This window comes from Eumetopias jubatus, unplaced genomic scaffold (assembly GCF_037043125.1).
Source record: "Eumetopias jubatus isolate StellerSeaLion01/CBP00866 unplaced genomic scaffold, mEumJub1_p1.0 scaffold_5, whole genome shotgun sequence".
NCBI lineage: Eukaryota > Metazoa > Chordata > Mammalia > Carnivora > Otariidae > Eumetopias > Eumetopias jubatus.
This window is the reverse complement of record NW_028274811.1, coordinates 58,199,390-58,216,686: the sequence shown is the minus strand read 5'-3', so window position 1 is coordinate 58,216,686 and position 17,297 is coordinate 58,199,390. Positions and strand designations below refer to the sequence as shown.

The 17,297-nt window shown below is 39.3% G+C and overlaps 2 protein-coding genes across 8 annotated transcripts in view; one reads left to right on the top strand and one right to left on the bottom strand.

The window, feature by feature from the left end:
* Positions 1 to 17,297, bottom strand: part of PDE8B (phosphodiesterase 8B) — a 212,045-nt gene that overhangs the window by 9,824 nt on the left and 184,924 nt on the right. For 2 of the 3 annotated variants that reach the window (XM_028114580.2, XM_088023357.1), the window contains 7 exons: positions 16,164 to 16,206; positions 12,302 to 12,379; positions 7,011 to 7,087; positions 5,443 to 5,607; positions 3,037 to 3,082; positions 2,464 to 2,599; positions 1,370 to 1,568 (listed from right to left, as the gene is read on the bottom strand). In XM_028114580.2, coding sequence (XP_027970381.1) covers positions 1,370 to 1,568; positions 2,464 to 2,599; positions 3,037 to 3,082; positions 5,443 to 5,607; positions 7,011 to 7,087; positions 12,302 to 12,379; positions 16,164 to 16,206 — 744 coding nt within the window. The remainder of the gene's footprint in view (positions 1 to 1,369; positions 1,569 to 2,463; positions 2,600 to 3,036; positions 3,083 to 5,442; positions 5,608 to 7,010; positions 7,088 to 12,301; positions 12,380 to 16,163; positions 16,207 to 17,297) is intronic. The other variant, XM_028114581.2, reaches the window with a different exon arrangement.
* The window catches only part of WDR41 (WD repeat domain 41), a 98,891-nt gene that overhangs the window by 69,056 nt on the left and 12,538 nt on the right, over positions 1 to 17,297 (top strand). For 2 of the 5 annotated variants that reach the window (XR_003611007.2, XR_015768180.1), the window contains one exon: positions 6,952 to 7,116. The exons of 2 other annotated variants lie outside the window; for them this stretch is intronic. The gene's annotated coding sequence lies outside the window, so the exon portion shown is untranslated. Of the gene's footprint in view, positions 1 to 3,156; positions 4,088 to 6,951; positions 7,117 to 17,297 lie in introns of those variants that run through there. One more of the 5 variants, XR_015768181.1, reaches the window with a different exon arrangement.

The window sequence follows — 17,297 nt, the reverse complement described above, 5'->3', positions numbered from 1 at the left end:
ATGAAAGCTTTAGCCTTGTTTCCAGTGCTACTTGAGAAATTTAATCAGATTTTGAAGACACTAACAGAACTCAAAATTAAAAGAAAAATTCTTAGAGGAGGGAGAGTAAGGAAGATATAAAGTGACCAAGAACTCCCTGATTTATCAAGCATTTAATCTCTTTTTCTAGAGTGGTTCTGCTTGAGTGAGGTTCATCTCCAACTCTGGACTGCAGGGGCTGCCATCACTTTGGTCTTGGCATTCATGCTTGAGGTCTTGTCCTACATTGGCAGTGTGCAGCCGCAGTGGGGCAGTATCTCATGCAGTGTGTAGTGGAGGACTGTGAGCCTGGAATAGGGAGCTGGAAGTGCTGTGGCTCCTCCAAGAAAGGGCTATACAAACATAGGCTCATGTCACCTTTTTAAACCGTAGGTGATAAAGATCTTCGAAAGCATCACTCTTGGACCACATGCTTTACTTTGTTGATGATGAAAGAGAATACCAAGCTCAGCTTTTGTCTGATCAGCTTTGGCAAACTCTCCCAATTTTGGTGCCACTTCTCCTTCTAGCTGACCCACTACCACTCTTCTAAGTACCCAGGGGCTTAAGAATAAAGAAATGATCTCGTGTCAGGCCACTGCAGATTGATACAAATTTCAGTCTCTAGATAGCAATTCTCCTAGGCGCATCCACGTTCTAAGCTTCAGTTCTAATTGTAGCAAAGGAATTATAAGCTTAATTACAAGCTTCACTGTCCAGCAAGTGATGGTGGTTGGGAAGGAGGGGGGAAGGGGATCTCTTGCCAGCTGCACATGGGGGTACCCAGGGCTTCCCGTGAATCAGCCCCTGTACATGACACCGCTGACTTCTAAGTAGGGCTGAGGGATGGGGAACTCTCAGAATTATGTAAGTCATCAGTACAGGATATACATCACACCTACACAAAACACACACACACACATATATGTATGATCAGCTGAATGTGGGATGGCTCATTACTGTCTGGATTATAATACGCCGCTGGTCAAATTCTGATCCCAAAATGTCACCTCTAGGCCGAGTAACCACTTGCTGTAACAATTAAGTCCTGTCCTCCCTCCCTCACAAGGGACTCCTTGTACTTGGAGAATGGGCTCAGGAATCAGCCACACATGTAAAGGAGTCTCTACAGTGCCATCAGTTCTTACTGTGGGACTTGCAGGAGGGGAGCTGGGAGAAGAGGCCATGTCTGTACAACACCAACACGACCAGTTAATTTGATCACTCAAAAAACTGTCAGATTGGTGGCAGTTTATAGATACATAAGCTATTTGCCTTATATATTTAGTAAGATTGAGCTCTTGGACCTCCAATTTAGGCAGGTAACTAGACCATGATGTCAGAATTCTACCTTCACTCGTTCCTTTCCGAGGAAGAAGGCAGTGGCATGCAGGACATCGGCGGCATGGGTGGAGTTATGGTAGGCATTGGAAGAGTGGTAGTTGGCTTCAATCACTTGGAGCCAGGCTCGAAGAGTCGTTTCAGAGCAGTGTAAAAATTCACAGACTCCAAACCGAGAAAATACCTTTAAGCCCAGGTAAACCAATGGCCTGGAAAACAGGAAAACAAACCCTGACTCATTGTATTCACTGGTCTGGAACCTGCTTTCTTTGATGACACTGGGGAATAGAGGCATTTTTCTTTAGACGTTTTTACTTCACATGCGCAAGGGCATAAGGATATCTCCTCCCCAAATCAGAAGGAGAGAGAATATCAGTCACCTCTTTACAACTAGGTGCCTCATGGCGATCAGTACATATGATTTCTAGATTGTCTTTAAGTCATATAGCCTTCAGTGGTTCCAGCAACCAAGACAGATCCCTGATAGTCCTTCCTCATCTCTACTTCCATATAAGCTCTGCACTTCCTCTATGTCCCCTCAGGAAGTTACTGAGCCTAAGAACAGTCATCTCTGCAAAGTCCTATCATTTACAACCACATTACTTATGTACAGGTGAGAATCATTCACATCCTCTACATCAATAGCCCCAGAAGAAAGCCGCCTCCTACTATAGAAGAGGCCTGAGTTATTTAATTACTCCCCTGCCTCCCAGATAGATCCAAAGTCAAGTCTGTAGTGCTCTCAAACTCATTTTGTAAGGTGGAGCTTCAACAGTTTGAGGCTGGGAGTACTTGGAACTCTTGGCTCACTAGCACGAAGGAATGACCTGGATAAATCCGAAAAGGACACATAGTAAGTCCTCATCCTTGGTCATCACCAGGCTAATCCCACATCTTACCACCCTTACCAACTCTGACTCCATAAAGGAGCTCACTCAGGGGCCACAGTGTCTCTGCTTGTTTGACATTCCAGTATGGCATGACAGGTAGAACCTGTGAAGTTTCTTGTGGCAAGAACTCACGTCTCCCTCAAAGTTTCCAGATGTGAAGGTCTTGAGCGTGGCCATCAATCTTTCCCCACCTGCAGCCAGAGAAGCTACATACCTTTTATGTGTAACAGCTTCCAATTCAAAGATGTTGAACTCCCAACTTTCCTCATTATCAAGTAATCGAGCGATACAAGGGGGGACATCGTTGATGGTTATTGGCATCGCAAGGTGACTGTGACTCTGGTGCACATCTGAGCAAACAGATGGGGGTGGGGAGGCTGGTTAATTGTGGAATCTTGAGTGCCCCTGAGCATCTGTCATCATCTTCATGGTTGCTACTAGAAAGGAAGTCTTGAACTTCTAAGGGTAGGAAGATTTTTCACTTCAGGGTTCTCTTACATTATGAAACTTCCAGATCCCCCAACAGAAAATAAGAGTAAAAAAATCATCCCATTTAACTGTTTAAATGCACAGAGATGTGCAATTCTTAGTGCTCAAAGAAGTAATATTTTAATGAGGAGACCTGGTTTCAAATGCAGACCACAGAGACCATGAAAGAAAGCATATTCTTTCCTATTTTGCTAGACCAACAGAAAGTAACACCAACACCCTCCCCAAACAATAATCCCAACATGGGGCAAGGCACAGGTTGGAGACTCCACCATAATGTGGAGAGATGATAACTTACTCTTAGTGAACACATACTCGTTTCCTGACAACCTTCTCAAGCCATCCTGGAATAAAGAAAGCCACTATTAGAAGCGTGCTTTCCATGCTCTTAGCATTGTTCTCGTATTTATTCCATTAGCCTAAGAAACCTGCATCCTGAACAATCCAATCTGGAGCTCCAAGTTGAAGCTCAAAATTAGAACAATATCTACAAGACAGAGGATATTCTCCCTTCCACAACTATTAGCCCCAGGAGATGGAGAATTGAGAATAAAGTGGATAGACTTCATTCAGGTTTCACACCTGACCTCTGAGTTGCCTTCGTTCTCACTCCATCTTTGTCTTCTGGCATCTTGAAACTTCATTCGTGCAACTGCAGAAGGGTCCTGCTTTTGGATGTGGGTTATTTTGAAGCAACCCCCCTTACCCTTATAGCGACTGTGTTATTCTTGTGTTCTTACGTTTACATATTGGGGGACCGAAGTCTTGGGCCACAATTTGGGAATGACAATGTAAAGATGTAAAAAGGGTGGGCTGATTTTTGACTAATACCTAATTTTTTTCCAACTCTATTTCTGTTTTGCAACACGGGCATTTGCAACTAGCCTTTAAAAGAAAAGTTTCTGGATTTGAGATATTTAGTGGGGGCAGCATAAGGGAGTGGGAAGAATTCCAATGATCTCCATATACTAGGCTCTTGAACTAGGACCCAGATGTTTCTGCATCTGTTTCCTTCCCTCTGCTTTCTACCCTTGAGTACCTAATTATTTAGATCTTTGCTTAAAAAGTCATAATGGTCTCTGTAGAAAGTGTGTGCTAAGGTTTGAAGTATTAATGAAAAGGGGTGCTCTGGTGGCTCAGTCAGTTAAGCCTCCAACTCTTTTTTTTCCCCCTAAAGATTTTATTTATTTATTTGACAGAGAGATAGGGAGAGGCAGAAGCAGGCTCCCCATAGAGCAGGGAGCCGGACCTGGGGCTCAATCCCAGGACTGGGGGATCATGACCTGAGCTGAAGGCCGACGCTCAACTAAGCCACCCAGGTGCCCCAAGCCTCCAACTCTTGATTCCTTCTGCCCCTTCCCCCGTCACATGCTCCCCCCTCTTTAAAATAAATAAATACATAAATAAATCTTTAAAAACAATTAAGTATTAATGAAGGGCTCTCCTAAAGTCACACCTTGGATCTTTAGGCCAAGGCCTTAATTTTTAAAACTCTATCAATAGGTAAATAACAGTGGCTACAACTGTCTTGCTGTAAGGAAGGTATCACAAGGTACTCCTGGGTTTTTTTGCCTTTCTTTTTCTGGTTCCCTAAAACCAAATAAAGGTAGGTAGAATCCTACACTGGTTCCTTACAGCCTTACCTGCAGAGGAGCCACGAGACGGTACACCAATAAGGGGAAGGAGGACAGGTAACTGGGTTCCGAGAACCAGAATGCTCCCAATGCGACTCTACCGTGGCTGCCCCCCTGCAAGACTCCCGCCAGCCCTCTCCAGCACTGAGTCTACACTGCACTGCGATGGGACAACCCAGGCTGGCCCGGGGACAGGAAAGCAATGAGAGGTCACTCCAGTTACAGGTTCATTAAAGATCTTCAGCAGGAACAAGGAGAATGGACTACAAAGCCACTCAACCCAGCATTTGGTGACAGGGCTGGACAGAAATCTTCAAAGTAAAACACATAGATGAGTTTGTTTTCCTCCCAAAGAATTCTTCCAGTTTCAGCCTCCGATAAGGATTACAAATGAGTAACTTGAATTTTCTTTTTCTTCACTTGCTGATGGATGATGATTACCACCAAATCACAGCAAGACACAAGAACAGATGAGTCCTTAGACCTCAGCTGCTCTTGGTGGTTACAGATGGTGGCGGTATTGGCATGCTGGCAGGGGGAGGATCCCTCCTCCCCTCACCCTATGGAGCCAGAACAGCTCAGCTCTGCCTTTATTGCATTGTAAATGGAACTTCTGTATAAGCTTTGATTTAAAGAAAGGGTTCTCTAAGATTTTGGGAACTAGTGCTCAGTCTAAGTACAAACCCTTTCATGATATAAAGAGTCTGCAGTCCAAGGAAACCTAGCCATAACCCTCAATCCAGTACTGCCCCAGGTCAAGGGGAAGATGTGCATACTTCACCCTCAGTCAGCTGCCTACTACTCTTTACTGTAATGACGATTCTGCAGGACTGTCTCCCATTGCTGTGTTCAGTTAGCTTCGTGGAAAGATAAATTCAAGAATTCCTTGAATTATACCACACATATAATACATAAATTTTGATGCAGATGCTTCTGGTTATGCTGACATTAGCCCACATGACTGGTGTTTCTGCATCTATAGGCACCAGTTTCTATGTTACATGTTCTGTGTACCCTGGAGGGCACTTCATGTCTCTCCCCTGCATTTCTGGGTTTTCCTCATCACTCACAGTCATCAGGCCTCCTACGAGATCACTGGTGTGGGGATCTTCATCTTTGGTACCCAGCTGAGGGGAATACAGTTCTGTGGTCCGTAAAATTTCTAGAACTCTGTCCAAGGCTTCTGCTACTGTAACGGGGCTGTTCTCTTGGGCTGCATTGATTATATTTATAACCTAAGGAAGTAAAGAGAGAAAGAATAAATTTGAGGATATTAGGATTCTAATTCCCAGAAGTTAAACGTATGCCTGGAAATGGTAAGAAATCAGATGGTAACACATTTTATTGTTCAAAATGACCCGTGTTCCCACACAACCGGTCCATTCTTCCTGCGGTGTGCCCCTCATCCTCCATCTCCGGGTGGCGCTCCTACCCTGGAGAGCACGTTTCTTCCAGCTCCTTTGCTGAGCCTCCTCTAGCTCTCTTCTACAAGTTGGAGCTCCTCAGAGGTTGGTGCTGGGCTCTCTCTCACTCCCCAGTCCTTCCAGAGATAAGCTATTTCCGTGATTTTGGACCCATATGATCCATATGTTAAGGACTCTCAAATTTACACCCCTGTCTCAACTCCTTTTGACCTTCAAGTTTGTATATTCAACTGCCTATGTGATGCATCTGTTGAAATGTCTTACTTACATGTCCAAAACTGAATTCATGATATTGCTCCCTTCTCCCCAAAGCAAGCAAGTAAACAAATGGAACAAAAAACTCAAAAACAAGAGCTCCTTCTCTGGTCTCTACACTGGAGCAAAAGAAAACACTTTTATCCACTTGTCCTCAAACCCAAAACCTGGGAGGCCCCAACTGACAAACAGCTTTCCCCATTTCTCTGTCCACTCTCCTAGTGTCACTCGTCACTGAGTTAAATGGATTCTACCCCTAAATATTTCTTCATCTATTCATTTCTATCTCCACTGCTTTAACTCTAGTCCAACTAACATCACTTCGTGGCCTGGAATTCTGGAAAACCCCTACCCGGACTCTTCTCTTTCATTCTTGCCATTTCTAGTCCATTATCTTCATGGCAGCTGGGTGTTCTTTTTAATAAACATACTTGATCATGTCACTCCCCCACTTGAAACTTCAGTGGTTTATTCTGCACAGAACTAAAATATGAATGCTTCCTGGCTGCTCCGTGTCACCATCTCCTCCCTGCTCTTCCCACCCCAGGTCTCCAAGCTCTAGCCACCCGCACTTCCTTTCAGGTCTTCAAATACTCCAATCCCCCTTCCTCATCTACTTGCTTCTTCCTTTGCTGTGCTTTCTGTCCACAATTCTCCCACCTCTTCTAACATCCTCGCATGCTTCAGTTCTTACTTCAAACATTATTTCCTCTATAGAGAGCTCTCCCTGATCACCTCACCCAACGTAAATGGGCCGTAATTTAATTTTCTCCTAGAACCCTATTGTATTCCTTACTAATAGTCACTGCAATTTGTAACTACAAATTTATTTATTATGTATTTAATATCTGTTTCCCCTCCATGGTATTAGTAGTAAGTCACTCATCACTTTATTTCCAGAAGTTAACCCAGCGCTGGGCAACCCTGATTGCAGAGTGGAGGAGGGAGCTGCCACTCACCTTTGTGATGGGAGCCTCTATGGTCATGGAATGGATCCTTGCCATGGATGGATAGCGACGATTCTGTAGGCTTGGTGCTGAAGAGAATAAAGGAAGTTGTATCTGGTTCTGGTGGCTCAGCTTGGCTAAATGCACCAAAGGATCCCTTCATGGACTGGGGACCTGATTCTCATAGGAATGCTTCCCCACTGCCCTCAACAAAGCAAAGGATTTGCCCATCTTAATCCTAAAAGGCTCAGAGATCAGGCACTACTTGCCAAAGTCTAGAAACGGTGTTCTGGCCTGGAACCTCGATGATAGGCAGGTTTGAGGAGTCCCAGTTCCAGAAGGGAAATTTCAGAGAGGGTTAATGGGATCCTGAGGCCCCATCTCACTTTCCCATAAATTACTGAAGCCCAACTTGGGCAGTTCCTAACTTCAGTCCCCAGCTGTTGGTCATGTAAGCGGATAACTGCAGTGTGGGAGAGGAAGCAGGGGCCATGGTCAGGGTGGGCGCAGATGAGAGAGTCCACTCTCAGTAGTAATTAGGGCCAGACACTCGACCTCCCTGAGCCTCTAGGTTCTTAACACCCAGAATCCAGTGATGGTTCTAGCTCTAATCTATAGAAACTTTCATTTTAAATTCTAATTTTAAAATTTATTTTTTGTTATTTTTAAATTCCAATACAGTTTTAAAAAGTGTTCTATTAGTTTCGGGTATATAATATAGTGATTCAACAATTCTATACATTACTCAGCACTCATCATGGTAAATGTGCTCTTTATCTCCATCACCTATTCACCCATCCCCCCACCAGCCTCCCATCTGGTAACCACCAGTTTGTTCTCTATAGGTAAGAGTCTCTTTTCTGTTTTTTTGTTTTTTGTGTGGGTTTTTTTGGCTTTATTTGCTTCTTACATTCCACATGAGTGAAATCATACAGTATTTGTCTTTCTGACTTATTTCACTTAGCATTATACTCTCCAGATCCATCTACGTGGTTGCAAACAGCTAGATTCCATGTTTTGTTATGATTGAGAAATACTACATTGTGTGTGTGTGTGTATTACATATTATATGTATATATTACATACAATATATATGACATCTTTTTTATTTTCTTACATTGTGTGTATATATATGTATATATTATATATGATATATACACAGTTACATTTAATATATACACGTATATTACATATAATATATATACAGATATATATGTTATATCTTTTTTTATTCATTCACCTATCAATGGACACTTGGGCAGCTTCCATAATTTATCTATTGTAAATAATGCTGCAATAACCATAGGGGTGCATGTATCTTTTTATATCAGTGTTTTTGTATTCTATGCGTAAAGACCCAGTAGTGGAATTATTGGATCTAATGGTAATTCTTTGAGGAACCTCCATACTTTTTTCCATGGTGGCTGCATCAATCTGCATTCCCACCAACAGTGCACAAGGGTTCCTTTTTCTCCACAACCTCACCAACACTTGTTACTTCTCATGTTTCTGATTTTAGCCATTCTGACAGGTGTGAGGTGATATCTCATCATGGTTTTGATTTGCATTTCTCTGATGATAAGTGATGTTGAGCATCTTTTCATCTGTCTGTTGACCATCTGGATGTCTTCTCTGGATAAACGTCTTTATGTCTTCTGCCCATTTTAAATCAGATTATTTGTGGTTTTGTTGTTGAGTCGTATACTTTTTTTTATATATTTCGGATACTAATCTTTTATTGGATAGGTTCATTTGCAAACATTTTCTCTCATTCAGTAGGTTGTCTTTTAGTTTCTTGATTGTTCCTTTTCCTTTGCAAAAGCTTTTAATTTTGGTATAGTTCCAACAGATTATTTTTGCTTTTATTTCCCTTGCCTGAGGAGACATATCTAGAAAAATGCTGCTATGGCCAATATCAGAGAAATTACTGCCTCTACTCTCTTCCAGGATTTTTATGGTTTGAGGTCTCACATCTCTGTTTTACCCATTTCAAGTTTGTGTGCATGGTGTGAGAAAGTGGTCCAGCTTCATTCTTTTTCATGTAGCTCTCCAGTTTCCCCAACACTATTTGTTGAAGAGACTGTCTTTTTCCCATTGCATATTCTTTCCTGCTTTATCAAAGATTAATTGACCATACAATTGTGGGTTTATTTCTGGGCTCTCTATTCTGTTCCATTGACTAATATATCTGTTTTTGTGCCAGTACCATACTACTTTGATTACCACAGCTTTGTAGTATACCTTGAAATCTGGGATTGTGATACTTCTAGGTTTGTTCTTTTTCAAGACTGCTTTGGCTATTTGGGGTCTTTTGTGGTTTCATACAAATTTTAGGATAATTTATTCTACTTCTGTGAAAAATGTTGCTGGTGTTTTGATAGGGATCGCATTAAATTTGTAGAATGCTTTGGTTAGTACAGACATTTTAATAATGTTTGTTCTCCCAATCCAGGAGTATGCAATATCTTTCCACTCATTTGTGTCATCTTAAATTTCTTTCATCACTGTTTATACTTTTCAGAGTACAGCAGATCTTTCACCTCCTTGGTTAAGTTCATTCTAGGTATTTTATTATTTTTGGTGCAATTGTAAATCGGATTGTTTTCCTACTTTCTCTTTCTGCTACTACATTAGTAGTGTATAGAAATGCAAAGGATTTAGGTACATTGGTTTTTTTTATCCTGTACCTTACTGAATTCATTTATCAGTTCTAGTTTTTTGGTGGTCTTTAGGGTTTTTAGTATCATGTCATTTGCAAATAGTGAAGGTTTTACTTCTTCCTTACGAATTTGGATGCTTTTATTCCTTTTCTTATCTGATTGCTGTGGCTAGTATTTCCATTACTAGGTTGAATGAAAGACAGTGGACATCCTTGTCCTGTTCCTGATTTTGGAGGAAAAAACTCTTTTTTGCATTGAGTATGTTGTTACCTGTGGGTTTCCTATATGGCCTTTATTATGTTGAGGTATGTTCATCATGAATGTAGGTTGTACTTTGTCAGATGCTTTTTTGAATCTATTGACATGATTCTATGGTTTTTATCCTTCCTCTTGTTGATAATATCACACTGACTAATTTGGAAATATTGAACCTCCCCTTGCATCCCAGTAATAAATCCCACTTGATTGTCATGAATGATTTTTTAAACATACTGTTGAATTCATTTGCTAATGTTTTATTTGAGGATTTTTTTTGCATCTAAGTTCGTAAGAGATACTGGCCTGTAGTTCCCTTTTTTTTTGTAGCATCTGTATCTGGTTTTGATATCAGGGTAATACTCTCATAGAATGAATTTGGAAGCTTTCCTTCCTCTTCTATTTTTTTGGAATCATTTGAAAAGAATAGGTACTAACTCTTCTTTCTTTAAATGTTTGGTAGAATTTACCTGTGAAGCTGTCTGCCTTGAACTTTTGTTTGTTGGGAGTTTTTTGATTATTGATTCAGTTTCATGGCTGGTAATTGGTATGTTCAAAGTTTCTACTTCTTCCTGATTCAGTTTTGGGAGGTTCTATGTTTCTAGTAATTTACCCATGTCTTCTAGGCTGTCCAGTTTGTTGGCTTTTATTTATTTAATTATATATAAGCATATAATTTTTAATAATATTCTCTTATAATTGTATTTCTGTGGTGTAGGTTGTTACTGCTCTTTCATTTCTGATTTTGTTTTGTTTTTTTAAATCTGGCTAGAGGCTTATCAATTTTGTTGATCTTTTCAAAGAATCATCTCCTGGTTTCATTTATTTTTTCTTTTTTAGTTTTCATTTATTTCTGCTCTAATCTATTATTTATTTCCTTCTACAGGTTTTGAGTTTGCTTTATTCTTTTTCTAACTCCTTTAGGTATAAGATCAGGTTGTTTGAGATTTTGTTTTCTTGAGGTAATTCTGTATTGCTATAAATTTCCCTCTTAGAACTGTTTTTGCTGTACCTGAAGATTTTGGACCAGTTTTCATTTTCATGAAAACATGAAAATGTTTTCATTTTCATTTGTCTTCATGAATTTTCTCATTTCCTCTTTGATTTCTTAATGGACCCATTTGTTTTTTAGTAGCATGTTATTTAACTTCCATGTATTTATGTTCTTTTCAGCTTTTCTCATGTGGTTGATTTCTATTTTCAGAACTTGTGGTTGAAAAAGATGCATGGTACGTCTTGAATTTGTTGAGGTTTGTTTTGTGGCCTAATTGATGATCTTTTCTGGAGAATGTTCCATCTACACTTGAAAAGAATGTGTATTCTGCTGTTTTAGGATGTAATGTTTTGAATATATCTGTTAGATCAATCTGGTCCAGTGTGTCATTCAAAGCCACTGTTTCCTTATTGATTTTCTGCTTGGATCAGTCTGTTGATGTAAGTGGGTTGTTAAAGTCCCCCACAATTACTGTATTACCATCAATTACTTCATGTTTGTTATTAACTGCTTTATGTATTTGGGTGCTCCCACGTTGGATGCATAATTATTTACAATTGTTCTATCTTCTTGTTGGATTGTTCCATTTATGAAATAGTATCTTTGTCTGTTATAGTCTTTGTTTTAAAGACTGTTTATTTCCTAATATAAGCATCCTTACCCCAGCTTTTTTTTTTTCACTTCCATTTGCATGATGAATGCTTTTCCATCCCTACACTTTCCATCTGCATGTGTCTTTAGGTCTGAAATGAATGTCTTATAGGCAGCATATAGATGGGCCTTGTTTTTTTATCCATTCCATAGCCTTATGTCATTTGCTTGGAGCGTTTAGTTCAAAATAATTATTTATAGATATGTACTTACTGCCATTTTGTTACTTGTTTTATGGTTCTTCTCTGTTCCTTTCTTCTCTTGCTCTCTTCTCTTATGGTTTGCTAGCTTTCATTAGTGATATACTTGAATTCCTTTTAATTTTTTTGCATATTACTGGGTTTTTAAAAAAGATTTATTTATTTATTTAGGGAGAGAGAACATGAGCTGGGGGGGAGAGCAAAGGGAGAGAGAGAGAGTCGCAAGCAGACTCCCCATTGAGCACAGAGCCTAAAGGGATGAAGGGGTGCTTTATCTCACGACCCTGAGATCATGACCTGAGCTGAAATCATGAGTCAGATACTTAACCAACTGAGCCACCCAGGTGCCCCATTACTGGTTTTTGATTTGTGGTTACCATCAGGTTTATATGTAACATCTTATGCATATAGCAGTCTATATTAAGTTGATGGTCACTTACTATGAACCCATTCTTTACTCGTCTCCTCCACTCCCATGTTTTAGGTATATGGTGACATAAAGGTCACCATAAAAAGGTCAAGGAAATCTGAAAAACTTCTTACCATCACTGCCTCGAGATGATATCGATTTCACATCAATGGACTCTTTCCTTCTGTTCTTGTATCTGAATGAATGAGACTCTAAGGATTTCAAGTTAGTAATAGAAAGTGAATAGTTTTCAGCTTATTTACAGGTGAAATTTAGACCCCCCACATTATCTAAAGAAAACGAGGTTCCTTTTTAAACACTACAAAATATTCTCAACAGGAAACCACTTTTTCTTCAAATCATCAACACAAAATCATCAGTCATATTAATTGTAAAATGATACTCTTTTCTTGTGTCATCCCATTATATCATGGTAATAGGGCTTATTACCAAGGGCTTTTTATTTCCATTAATAAAGTACTTTTTAAAAAATAAACATCAAAAGGGATGCCTGGATGGCTCAGTAGGTTACGCATCTGACTCTTGATTTTGACTCAGGTCATGATCTCAGGGTCATGAGATCCAGCCCTGCATTGGGCTCTGCACTCAGTGGGGAGTCTGCTTGAGATTCTTTCCCTCTGCCCCACCCCATGCTTGCACATGTGCATGTGTGCTTGCTCTTTCTCCCTAAGATAAATAAATAAATCTTTAAAAATATAAATATTAAAAATTGGGGTAAATTTGGGAGGTTCATTTCAACCTGAAGGACAGTACATGTAACTGGGTGGGGAAGGCTTTTACGGGGCTATCTGCAGAAATAAAATACTAGTGAAATGCACAAAAAATTGAATTTCTTTGAGAAACTAATATGGAATAATTTTAGGCCCCTCCAGATGGTCTTCTAGGTTCTCCTGAGGATGTCATTTCATCAAATGAGACCTACTGCCAGTGCCAGGAAGGAAGAGAAGAAAAGGCACGTTTTTAATCCCAATAATTTCCACAACTTAACTCTCGCTTTTGTCCCTATTTTCTGAGGGGGGGGGAAGCACTTAAATTCTGCCTAAGTCTTTGCTGACTTTGAATTTACCACTCAGAATGTGCTGATCCAAGACTGAAGTTAATCCAAGATTGAAGCACATAGTGCACTCTACCGGTCAGGACCCAGAGATCAAAATGTCAGGGCAGCAGAGCTGGCTTCAAAAACATGCATTTTCAGGGCATTGGATGCTTATGGAGTAATGCAGTGGTAAGGAGAGAAACTTAATCCTAACAGAACTCCTTCTTACTGGGCTAAGACAAGAGCAGACATGCAGGTTCCAGCAGGGAGAATGCATTTCTCAGACACCAATATTCCAAGAAAGAAAAAAAATTCCAGTGTTCATATTCCAAGAAAGAAAAAAAAAGATGCAATAATGCTCTTTTAAGAATGGTCTATTAGCACCAAAAAAGGTATAAGAGAGAACAGTAGAGAATAAGCTCCAGAGCCCAACTGCCAAAGTTCAAGTCTCCACCATGCCAATCATTGACTAGCTGTGTAACCTTGGGAATGTTATTTCTCTGTGTCTCAATATCTATATTGAGTGGAGATAGTCACAGCCTCTCATTCCCAAGCTGTTGGGAGACGTAAATGAGTGAATCCATGGTAGCAGCTAGCACAGTGCCTGCTACACAGTAAGTATGTAGTTCATGCTGGCTGAGAATATTAATTACATCTGTTCATTTGCAAATATACCTTCTTTCTAGGCACAAGTGGGATCATGGTACAGTATTGGTTTTTTTGCTGTTTTCACTCAAAATATGTCTTAAATACTTTTCTGGATCACCTTTTTAACCATTTACTTTAGTGTTCTAAAAAATCTGATTCAATAAAAAAAATTTAATCAATAACCAAACTTGAATTATACGTTTATACAGCAGAAAGTAAAAAAGCAGAACTATTATGAAGTTGATCTGAACACCATAACCATATAGCCTTGTCTTAAATGATATAGCTTAAAATAATTACACTGTCCCTTTGCCTCATTTTGTCTTCCGGATTCTGCCTTAATAATTTTCCTGGCCTTGGATAGGAGTTTCAGTGTTTATAAAGACAGCTATGGGTAGTGGTACTTTAAATGACATTTTTAGGATCATATGGCATCTTTTAAACCCTGAAAAACTAACAGTGGTCACTTGCAAGACATTTCTTTAAGTCCTCTTCAGGGACTTAATAATCTCACATTCCTAACACTCATTTATCACATAATAAATTAAATCTAACTTAATAAAGATTTAAGATTACATTCAAGATTAAAAAAAACCTCAAGAATTCCTCAAAATTTAGTTTCTAAATAAAACTGAAGTAGGGAAGTTAGTCTCATGGCTGGCTGGCTGAATTCTAAATCATTCACTAGAAATTATTCAAAGATATCTAATGCTTATTCTCCTGATTTTATCTCAGCTAAAATTAAGAGAATATAGCAAGAGAAATTATTAAAAGTTTGGAGAAATTATTCTTCAATAAAGGCCACTTAAATCAAATGATTCATTATTCATTCTCTCAACAGATGCTTGTGGAATGAATTTAAAAACCAGAGAAAATAAGGATAAAGGAGATTTAAATAAATTTATTCAATGACAAAAAGGGATATAATATCAACAATTTTTTAAAATATAGCTAACATTTACTGAGCACCTACTCTGCACCAGACATTGTGTTCCAATGTTAAAGTATAGAAATTTTCTTATATGATCATTACAATTCTGAAAGCTACATAGTGTGATCCTCATTTTACCAGTGAGAAAACCTAAACTTGGAGGGATAACGCAGGTAGCTCAAAGTCAAAGAGCTACTAGGCAAATGGCGGAACCTCTTGTTTTGTAAGATGAGATGTTTTCAACTTAGCCATGTTCTGTGAGCAATTTTATTGAGTCTGTTATGTGCAAGGCAATGCTGGGCACTGTAAAGGATATGAGAATGCAACAGTTTTTGGCACCCAGAAGCTCATAAGTTAGTTAAAATATTATTCTTGCTGTGTTACAAGAAATAAACTAAAACATCAGAAAGTGACAGAGACAGAGAGAGACATAACAGGAGGAATGGAAAGAGAGGGAGAGGGAAGGGCAGAATAAGGAAACGGGTAGGGGAATGGAAGGACGATACCCAACAGTAAAGTTTCAGTTAGATATTATATACACTTTCTCCTTTAGTCTTCCTAGCAACAATGAGATGGACATTGTTAATTTATTTTACAAGCAAAGACACTAAAACTCAGAAGGATCAAATTAAGTCTGAGTATGCTAAAATATGAACCATCCCAGAGTCAAGGAGAGGGACTAAATTAGTAGCTCAGGGTCTAACCTTATGCATTAGTGGTTGGGAAAACCACTAACAGAGCAAAGAATGTCATGTGTGTATGCAGGAACAAGAATTTTAAATCTTTGAACGCAGACTGGTTTTTCCCTCTAATGATCAGAGAATTCCAGACCTTTCAAATGCAACAGTCATCTGGTCTAACCCACATTTGAGGGTAGAGGAAACAAAGGGTCAAACAGAGTACTGCCCAAGGTATAAAGCAAGGAGGTAGGGACTGAAATGGTGCCTCAGTGCTCTTGACTTCCCAGACAGGGCAGTCCACGCTTTCTAATCATCTAGTCACCCATAGCTACGAGGGAAAGGTAGACTGACCAGGGTACAATAACAGTGGTCTCTCCTGGACTTCTGGGCTACTCTCTCTTTTGGGTTTATTTGCTCTACAAGGTCTCCAGCCAGCAAAATAAAACCAGGATGGGGAAGGCATTCAGTAGAAAAGGTTGCCGTGAATCAAAGAGTCCAAAATTTTGAAGGGATTCTCCTTTTATTCTGGCTCTCTCCAGCCTTCCAATATCAGCACTCAGATTTCAGTAATCCAAATTCTGGGGTGGTGAGTGTCAATCTAGACTTCTTCAGAGTAATTTATAGACTTGAACCCACCAGTGCCACTGGAGTGTGTAAGAGTGAAATTGAAGTATTCTCACCTGTCTGAGAATTGTCTCCTGAATCACGATGAACCTTGTGAAGCTAAAGTTGTTCAAAAGTTTGGTGAAAGAAGAGAAAGAAATTTTAAATATGGTATTAGCTACATTTCCAGTTGAACAATTTCATTAAGCAGCTCTGGAGATTCAAGAAATCAAGAAGTTACACATAATATGAACAGATGAAAGATGATAATACTACAAATGCTCTATTACATTCAGACACTTATAGAATGCCCGAGCCTGAGAGCAAGGAGATACCCAAGGGATGTACTTTCTAACTAAGACATCTACATCTCCACTCAGCTGCTTCCATTCTGACCATTGCAGAAATACAGAAAGACAAAAAGCTGTAACAAATTTTTTATAAGCCTATTTAGATTTCAGACATGTTATAAAATTATTCTGTAGGATAAAAGTCATCTGAATTTAAGCTTAGGATTTTTAAAAACCTCTCTAAAAAGCGCTTCAAGTGTTCCTCAATTATGGACAGAGTCAATTTACAAAATGTTTATTCACAAAGGGATATGAACTTTGGATGCAGCTTAACACCTAGTTCCTTCTCATTATCAAATTTTTTTGTGTCCTAAGGATTTTATGCTAATGCTCAATATCTGTCAAATGATCAAGTCATTAATACTAGAAAATAATAAATATGCTTTGGGATTTTGCATTTTTTCCATTTATAACTAAGACACTTATTGGGGTGCATCTAGCTATATCACGCTTATAATCATGCTCCTTTGCTGTTAAATCATCTATTTCCATTTGCTTGGACAATCAAGTCTTTGTACCTACTCAGTGAAAGGGGTAAGTTAACTTGAAAAACAAGACCGGTGACTGTGTAGTGCTAACTCTGAAGGAAGGTTAGTTTGGTTTAGCAACACCAACTGTAATAGCCAGAAGTTCCCTATATATCAGATAACAGGTACAGTGTTCCAGCTTGATGCAACCATTGAAAAATAATCACATAAAACTGAAGCGTTAAAGAAAGGGGGCTTTCTATGAATCATTCCACACAGTCCGGGCCACATAATTACAGAAATAATCACATGGCCGGCCTGTGTGAGATCTTGGTCAAAATGTGACTAAGGGCTGTGACACATTTATCCAATTACGGGACCTTGTTATTTCTTC